Source organism: Crocodylus porosus, unplaced genomic scaffold (genome assembly GCF_001723895.1).
Source record: "Crocodylus porosus isolate Cpor-Errol unplaced genomic scaffold, CroPor_comp1, whole genome shotgun sequence".
Classification (NCBI taxonomy): domain Eukaryota; kingdom Metazoa; phylum Chordata; order Crocodylia; family Crocodylidae; genus Crocodylus; species Crocodylus porosus.
The window spans coordinates 17827022-17835144 of record NW_017728932.1 but is presented as its reverse complement, the minus strand read 5'-3'; the positions used below and the strand labels follow the sequence as shown (position 1 = coordinate 17835144).

General features: G+C 69.4%; 1 protein-coding gene across 2 annotated transcripts in view; it reads right to left on the bottom strand.

Moving 5' to 3' along the window:
* Positions 1 to 1345: 1345 nt before the first annotated feature.
* SCARF1 (scavenger receptor class F member 1) overlaps positions 1346 to 8123 on the bottom strand; it is an 8408-nt gene continuing 1630 nt past the window's right edge. Inside the window, exons 3-12 of one of the 2 annotated variants that reach the window (XM_019545866.1) lie at positions 7861 to 7922; positions 7602 to 7703; positions 6857 to 7382; positions 5602 to 5820; positions 5100 to 5228; positions 4921 to 5024; positions 4218 to 4332; positions 3634 to 3758; positions 3269 to 3412; positions 1346 to 2694 (exon numbers count right to left, since the gene is read on the bottom strand). In XM_019545866.1, coding sequence (XP_019401411.1) covers positions 1688 to 2694; positions 3269 to 3412; positions 3634 to 3758; positions 4218 to 4332; positions 4921 to 5024; positions 5100 to 5228; positions 5602 to 5820; positions 6857 to 7382; positions 7602 to 7703; positions 7861 to 7922 — 2533 coding nt within the window. In that variant the 3' untranslated portion in view covers positions 1346 to 1687. The remainder of the gene's footprint in view (positions 2695 to 3268; positions 3413 to 3633; positions 3759 to 4217; positions 4333 to 4920; positions 5025 to 5099; positions 5229 to 5601; positions 5821 to 6856; positions 7383 to 7601; positions 7704 to 7860; positions 7923 to 8123) is intronic. The other variant, XM_019545867.1, reaches the window with a different exon arrangement.

Genomic DNA, 8123 nt, shown 5'->3' with positions numbered 1-8123 from the left:
GCCGGCCGCAGCGCCCGCCCCACGCGCCGGGAAACGCGGAGCAAACGGCAGCCGCGGGCACAGAAGACATTTTAATCAGGGTGAAGATCTCCTCGGCGGGGCCGTGCTCCTGCCGGCGGAAGGCCAGCACGCTGCCGCCGGCCCCGAGCCCGGGCGCACGGGGGACACAGTCGTCACCCGGGGCCGGCGGCACGCCGGCTCCTCAGAAACAGGCTGCTTCCCGGCCCCTGCAGTAAAGTATCCGCCAAAGAGAAGCGGCGGGCCCGGGGGCTGGGCGCACGCCGCAGCCTGGGCCCAGGGCAGGTCTCGCGCCCACCGCGACTGCAAAACAGGAAATCCCCTGCCCGGGACCGCCGTGGCCGCGGCGCCGGAGCCGCGCTGCATGCCGGGCGGAGCGGGGAGGGCTTGAACCTGGCCGCCCTCAGACACGATCCAGCACGCTCAGCACAGGATTACTGCCCACGGCAGGAGCGTCCTCGCCCCCAGCCATTCCCAGCCCTGCCGCTCGCGGCTGCAGTCACACGCGCTGAATCCCGACCGCCAGGACAGCGCGGCAGGAAGCCCCAGGGCGGGAGCGAGGCCGCTGCCCAGGGCCGCGAGCCTCGTGGCGCCAGCAGCGCTGCACTGCAGGACAGCGCCGTGGCTGGGTGGCGCTGGACCCAGGCCCCGATGGACAGGAGTCCCCCTCTTGCTCACAGCATGCAGCCCCCTTACACGCGGGCAAGCCCAGCCCCAGGGCCCGGGTGGCACAGCAGCACCACGTTTCACAGGGGCTGGAGCTAGAGGGACTGGGGCACGAGTGCAATGCGGCTCGGGAGACCCGCGGGAGCCCGCGTTGCCGCAGCTAACATTAACCGTTGCCGGGCTGCTTCCATGCCCAGGCAGCACAGTGAACCAAAAAGCCCCCCTCCACGCCAGCACTCCCGTTCCCGCGAGCCTCCCCAGGACGGCGGGCCGGGTACGTGGCTGCAGGCCCCGACCAGCCGTTGCGGTGGCACGTGCGCCCTTGAACCAGTCCCGTTCCGGAGCTCACAGCACGCTGGCCCAGGCCTCACAGCCCCAGGGGGCCACTCCTAAATGGGCCCATGCAGCAGGTCCTGCCCGCACCCCCGAGGCAGCAAAAGTTGCAGGCGGCGAGGCAGCCCCAGACAGGGGAGCTGTGGAGGCCGGGGGCTAGGCTCCCAGGGCCCGGGGAGCAGGGGCGGCCCTGGCAGGCAGCGGGATGCCTGGAGAAGCTGCACCTTGCCAGCTGCAGTGAGCCCGGGGGAGCCAAACCACCCTCCCACCTGCAGAGCCGAGGTGGCTGCCTGGGAAGCCTGGGCATCCCCCGCACAGGGGGAAGCCCAGGAGCAGCTGAACCAAGGTCAGCGCCCAGGCTTTCTACGCAGTTGCGGTGCAGTCATGTCTGACCAGCGCCCGTGCCTGGCAATGAGCCCCCTGCACACGTAGGTCACCGTGGCACAGCAGGTGCCAGTGCTGTGCTGGGCAGGCTGCCTGCTGGGAGCACAACGCGGCCCCTGACCTGGGGCACGGGCTCAAGGGAGGCACGAGGCGCGGATCCAGCTAGCGCAACGTGTCCGGCAGGGAAGTCTGGGGGCGGAGGAGCTGCAGGCCCGCCCGGCTCTGGCTCGGGCTCTGCTGCGGGAGGCCGAGGGCAGCAGCAGGGCAGGGTTTGGCCCCGCGGGTCTCAGGGGCTGGCCTCATGTTCTGCGGTGGCGGCCGGGGGCTCGCCCGAGGGGCTGCTCGGCAGGCTGCCGCGACAGGGAGTCACGTTCTCGTACTTCGGCTCCTCTTCCTCAGCTGCCGCCTCTCCGTCTGCTTCCAGCTTTCCAGCGCGCTTGGGACCCTCGCTCCGCTCAGCCTCGTCTTCCCCCTGGGCCTCCGCGTCCCAAACCCCAGGCGTTGCGGGGACAGGAGATGGCCTCTGCCCAGGACGGTGCTGCTGTGGCTCTGCGGGGGGCTCAGTGGGGCCCGGGCCTAGGATCTTGGTGCCCTCTCTCTGCTGGGGAGGGGTGGGGGTGGAGTCCCTCTCCTGGCCCCGGGCCCGGCGGGGAGGCTTCTGGATGCTCTCGGGGCCTCTGCGCACTTTGGGCTCCTCCTTGGAGACCCTCTTCCCTCTCTGGAAACTGCCCAGCCGTTTGAGAACCGCCTGCACCGGCCCCTCTCCGCTCCCCCGGCTGCCCCCGCTGTGCCGGGTGCCCCTCCTCGCCGTGCCCACCGTCATGTAAATCGTCGTGACGTTCTGCTCCAGCTTCGACGCTGCCTCGAGGGCCTCCACCCTCTGGGCCACATGCCGGGTGCTGGACACCACCCTCCTCCGGCCCCCTGGGGTGCTCCGGGGCGAGGGCCGGTGGCTGTCTTCACCCGTGGCAATGGGCTCTGCGTTTTCGTAGTCGTTGGGCTGCCCACCTGGCTGGGCACTCTCCTCCGCGTTGGCCGGGGGGGCCTTGGGGAGACCCCAAGAGGCCTTGGGCTTCCGGGAGGCGCTGGGCATCTCTACAGAGCCGCTTCTGCACTGAGGGCCAAACTTCGTGCCTTCAGCAAACGACACCGAGGGCCTCTTGGCCTTGGCAATGCTGGACGTGCGGGGGATGATGAACGGCTGGGAGACCTCTTCCGAGTTAAAGGCCATTGCGTCGGGCAACTCGCTCCTTGGGGAGCCGCCTTCCTGAGGCTCAGAGCCTGCTGGCACGTCTGAGGACAAGGAAGGGGGGGTGAAGGCTCCCAGCACATGACGGGACCCCCTGCCACGGGGTCAAGGTCACAGCACGTGGCCATCTGCTCCTGGCCACAGGCAGGGCTCCAGGGGGCCGTAGCTCCCAGCACAAGAGCTACTGGGGTCACGTCTCCTTCACCCACCGACAGGCTCTGGGTTTATGGGGCAGGGTGGAGGGGAAGGCGCTGGGCCAGAACGCTCCCACACATCCATGGGGGGCCCAACGCAGGCCTAACGCGGGGCTGCTGTGGATACCCAGGTGCCCCGAGCTGGCTCCAGAGAGCAGCTTTCGAGATCAACAGCATCTGGGGGTGCACAGCTCGGACACCCACTGCAGCAGCCCTGAGCAGACTGTGCAGAGACAGAAAAATTTGGAGCTTCACGTAGCAGGAGACCCAGCAAGTGCCATTTCCCAGGGCTAACCCCCCAGCCCAACCCCACGTGTGCAGGCAGCAAAAGTCACCCCGCACAAAGGCCTGTGCGCCGGGGACCGACTGCCGCAGGGAGACTCGCCCAGGGGCCAGAGAGAGCGCCCAAGCACGGCAGCGTTACCTTCCACGGCAAGGGCAGGGACGCAGTAGGCCGGGCCGTCATCATCCGAGTCGAAGGAGGAGAAGGAGCTGTCCGAGGCCCAGGCCGCAGAGGGCGGCTCGATGAAGCTGGGGTTGAAGGGCATCTCGGCGTCGTGGTGCGAGACTGCAAGGGAAGGAGCAACCCCATCGGGACGCCGCGCCAGGCTGGCTGCCACCTCCCCGCTGCCCACGGGCTGCACCACCTCTGGGGCAGTCGCTCGCTCGCTCATGGTGGTGCTGGTGGAAAGGGGTGGGCAAAGCTCGGGGTGCGCCCAGCCCAGCCCAGCCCAGCCCTCGGCTGCGAAGGCCCGACAAGGCAAGGCAGAGCCCACAGCCTGCTCTTACCTGTGACCCGGGGGAGCTTGTAGCCCCCCAGCGAGAAGCAAGGCAGCATGGAGCTGAGGTTGCCCAGCACACCCTGCACGTGGTGCTTCATTCGGGACAGCACGTCTGCGTCGGCTGCAGCTGCCCTGGGGAGCAGGAACAGAGCAGAGCAGGTGGAGAAGCCCGGCTCCTGGCGGGGGGGAGCTCCCTGCCCCCAGGCAGCAACCCCACCTCTGCCCCTTGCGCGAGTCCCGGGGGGCCCGTCTGCACATCTGCAGGTCACTGCAGGAAGCGGCCCAGATCTGGATGCTACGGGGGATGCCGATGGGTCCGCACGTTCCCACAGCCCAGAGCTGAGACACCCCGGCTCTGCCCAGGCTCGAGTGCTGGGGCCCTGGGCCGACTTACCCAGGAGGACGAGCGGGCAACTCAGGGAGGCGCAGCGCAGTACAACGGGCTTCAGCGGGAGCACACAAGTCCCCCAGGCCTCGGCTCAGGGGGAGCCGCTACCGCTCCTCTTCGTGCCTCGGGTGGCTCTGCTTGGCCCGGGCCAGCCCAGAGCCCGTAGCGCTCCCCTCCCTGCCCCAGGCAGCTCCTCCAGGTACCTGTCCCTCGCCTCCGCTGGGCCGGTCCCACAGCAGCAGCAGCAGGCGATGCAGAGCAGCAGGAGCAGCAGCGGGACGAGCACGCCTGCGATCAGGGCGCCCTGGTGGCGAGACCCTGCAGGAGAGGCCAGGCAGCCCAGGTGAGGTCCTGGACTGCCAGCGCAGCAGGGCCAAGTGACAGCAGCTGCAGCCCAGCAAGTGCCAAGCAGCACCAGGCCCCTGGGACGGGGCCAGCACAGTTTGGGACCCCTGTCCGGCACTGGCCTTGGCCCCCACAACAGACAGAGCAATGCGCCCCGCTGATGGCCAGGGAACGTCAAGCCTGGGTCCCTCTCATCGCTGGGGCGGGCTTGGAGGAACAACTCTGCCGCAGAAGCAGGCGGGTGGCCCTGCCCTTGCTCACGCGCTCTGGATGACAGCGCTGCCTGCCCGCAGGCTGGGCACAGACCCGGCGACAGAGCAAGGGCTGCAGTCCAGGTAAAGCTCTGCAGAAGTGGGCCCTTCTCTCCGCCAGCGCAGACCCCGGCCCAGCCCGCTGGGTGCAGAGCCTGGCGTGCCAGGCACATCCATCCGGCCCACGGGGAGGGGGCTGCGGCAGGAAGCCAAAGCCACGGAGATGGGAACAGAGGCCGGGGAGCAGGAGCTGCTGGTTCCGGGAAATGAGGGAAGTGGTGCGGGCAGGGCAGGGCAGGGCGTCACTCACCGAATGCACAGTCCCCGGAGAGCGGGTGGCAGGGGCCCCCCGCACACGGGCAGGGGGACGAGCAGTTCATGCCAAAGAACCCGTCCCGGCAGGTCTCATTGCAGCTGTGGGGACAGAGAGAGATGGGAGAGGCCCTGTGGGAACGGGCTGGCTCTGCCCCATGCGCCCCTTGCTCTTACCTGCTGCCCCAGTAGCCAGCCTGGCAGACACACTCCCCAGACACCGGGTCGCAGCGCCCATTGAGGCACACTGGGCACGGGACCTGGCACCTGTCCCCAAACATGCCATCCGGGCAGGGTGCATCGCACCTGCGGGGAGATCAGACAGGACTGGCAAGCAGACCGAGGCTGGGATGCACCCTGCTCTGCACCCGGTTTGACGGGCTCACAGCACAGCCTGCCCCATCCCACCCCTCTGGGAGCACAGACGCCGACAGCACCGAGGAGCTGGGAGACCGGGAGAGCCTGCGCGCACGAGGATGCTAGTATAAGGGCCTCACAGGGTGCAGGACTGCCTCTGCTCCCCTTGCCTGAGGGCACCAGCAATCACGGTTTTGTGGGCGGCTAGCAGGGCCAGAGTCGGGTCTCTGGGGGGGGAGGGGGAGCTCCCACATGCTCCCTGCACACGCCTGAGACCAGAAAGGAGCTGGCGGCCCCGTCCTGCCCCGCGCAGGGCCTGTACCTGGGTCCTGTCCAGCCGGGATCGCAGTCCTGGCAGGTGCCGGTCTCCGGGTGGCAGGTCTCCCCACCCCGGCACTGGGGACAGGCCTGGGAACAGTTCTCCCCGTAGCGTCCAGGCAGGCAGGGCTGGTTGCACAGGGTCCCGTTCCAGCCCGGCTCGCACGCCAGGCACAACCCATCCGTGGGCGAGCAGGGCTGGCTCTGCTTGCAGCGCCCGCAGCTGCCGGGTGATCAGCGGGAAGGGGGTGATCAGTGCGGCAGGTAGCGGGGCTGGACCAGGAGGCAGCGGAGGCTCCAGTCCTCTGCCCCACGCAGCAGCACCCCAGCCATCGATGACCCGACACTGGAGCCGGGACCACCTTGCCACGTGCCACCGGGAACCCCCCACGGCCTCCCCCGCACCGCCAGCACACAGCTCCACCCCGCGGGCAATGCCCTGTGCAGTCCCTGGGGGTGGCAGCAGCGGCCCGACGAGACCTCCCTGGGCCGGCGGAGCCAGCACGCGGCAGAGCCGTGGGGCGACAGCACCGTGTCACAACAGGAAGGCAGGACGCATGCCCGCCTCCTCTCCCCCCTGGCTGCCGGCTGTGGACTCAGGGCTCCAAGTCCCATGGGACCCCGCTCTGGCCAGCCCCATGTCCCTGCATCGCTGCCCCAGCGGTTAGCACCCGCAGCCCCAGCCCCGCTCCCTCCTTCACGGTGGGGGCCTCAATCTGCGCCCCCACCCCCAGCCTACCTGCAAAGCTGCTCTCCACGCTGCCTGGCTGCCACCTGCGCGTGTGCGTGCACACACGCGGTGCCCCTGCACCCCACTCCCCCTGCACCCCGGGCAGCCCCGCACTGCTGGAACTACCCGCCTGCAGGGCAACATATCCCACTGCGAACGGAAAACCCTGATCCCTGCACAATACCGCCAGTCTGGGTCACATGCTGTCCCGCAGCCTGGGATCACAACTTTATGCGCCCATTTCGGGACTGTCCAGCCCAATTCGGGTCAGGCAGTTACCCTACGGGGCTGCCCCATGGAGAACTGAGCCGCCTGTTCCTCCACCCTGGCCAGCAGTCCACGACAAGGACTCCCCAGGGGCACGTGCGGTTGTTCAGCCTGCCTCCCAACCCCGGCACAGCTTCCTCTCGCTCCTTCCTGGGCAAGAGCCAGGCTCAGGTCCCAGCACTGACCTCCCCCAGCGTGGCTGGGCTATGGGGTTCTTGGGCAGCCCCTCCCGGGAGCCGGTGCAGAGCAGCACTGCTCTTACCTGTGCCTGCACTGCAGTCCATAGTGCCCGGCTGGGCAGGGGTCCCTGCAGCTCCTGCCCTGGTAGCCAGGGCTGCAGGTACAGGACCCAGTGAGAGGGCTGCAGCTCCCGTGCAGGCAGTCGCACTGGTGCTGGCATGACGTGCCCCAGGACCCCACCTTGCACTCGCACTTCCCCGAGTCCTGGGCGCACGGGGAGAGGTGGCAGGAGCACGGAAAGCTGCACCGCCTGCCCCACCAGCCTTGGGCACAGAGGCACTGCCCGGTGGCGGGGTTGCAGCGGGAGCCAGACAGGTTGCACTGACACTGCCGCTTGCAGGTCGGTGCCCACCAGCCCGGCTCGCACAGGCAAGCTCCGGTGAGGGGGTGGCAGCGACCGTGAGGCCCGCACGGGCATGGGAACTGGCAGAGAGATCCCCAGCGATTGGCATAGCACGTGCAGTGGCCGGTGGCAGGGTTGCACTTCCCGTGCGGGTGGCACAGACAGCTCTGCTTGCAGTCAGGGCCCCAGTACTGGTCAGGGCAGCCTGCGAAGGGAAGAGGAAAGCAGCTGGAGCCGAGGCTGCGCCAGGGCCAGTGGGCAGCTCCACAGGGCCCCTGCACCACGGGAGAGGCACAGGACAGGAGCTGCCCGCCACCGAGGCCGTCGGGCAACGGGAATGGCTGCGCCCATCTGTCTGCGCCTGTGGGGCGGGGAGGAGGTGGGCCCATCCCCCAACCGCTTCCTCCGGCCCCGCCGTACTCACGGGAGCTGCAGTGGGCCCCGAAGAAGCCAGGCTTGCAGCGGCAGACCCCCGGCTTCACACACACTTCGTCGGCCGCGCAGGCGTCCTCACCCTCGCACAGTGCTGTCACAGCAGCAATGGGCAGCTCAGCGCAGCGCTCCCACGCCCAGCCCCGTCCATCCCAGCCGGGCACCCCTGGCCTGCCGTAACCCCGTCCCCGAGAGCTGGCAGCCCGCCAGCCCCACTGGGCACCCTGCAGGGCTGAAGCCTGGTCACTCACCAGCCGGGCACTCCCTGCCTTCCTGCCTCCAGCCGGGGCAGCACGCCAGGCCCGTGGGGACACTGCGGGGAGAGCGCATCGTGAGCCCCAGCCGGGTGCAGGCCGCAGGGCTGCTGTAGGGAGCCACACGCTGCCCGGAGATGGTGCAGCCTGGAAATCCACAGGGCTCGGGCTGGAAGGAGGCCGAGGCCGAGGCCGAGGCCGGGCCCTGGGGCAAGCGGAGGACGGGAGCGCGTGGAGGCAGGGCCCCGGGCAGGGAGCCA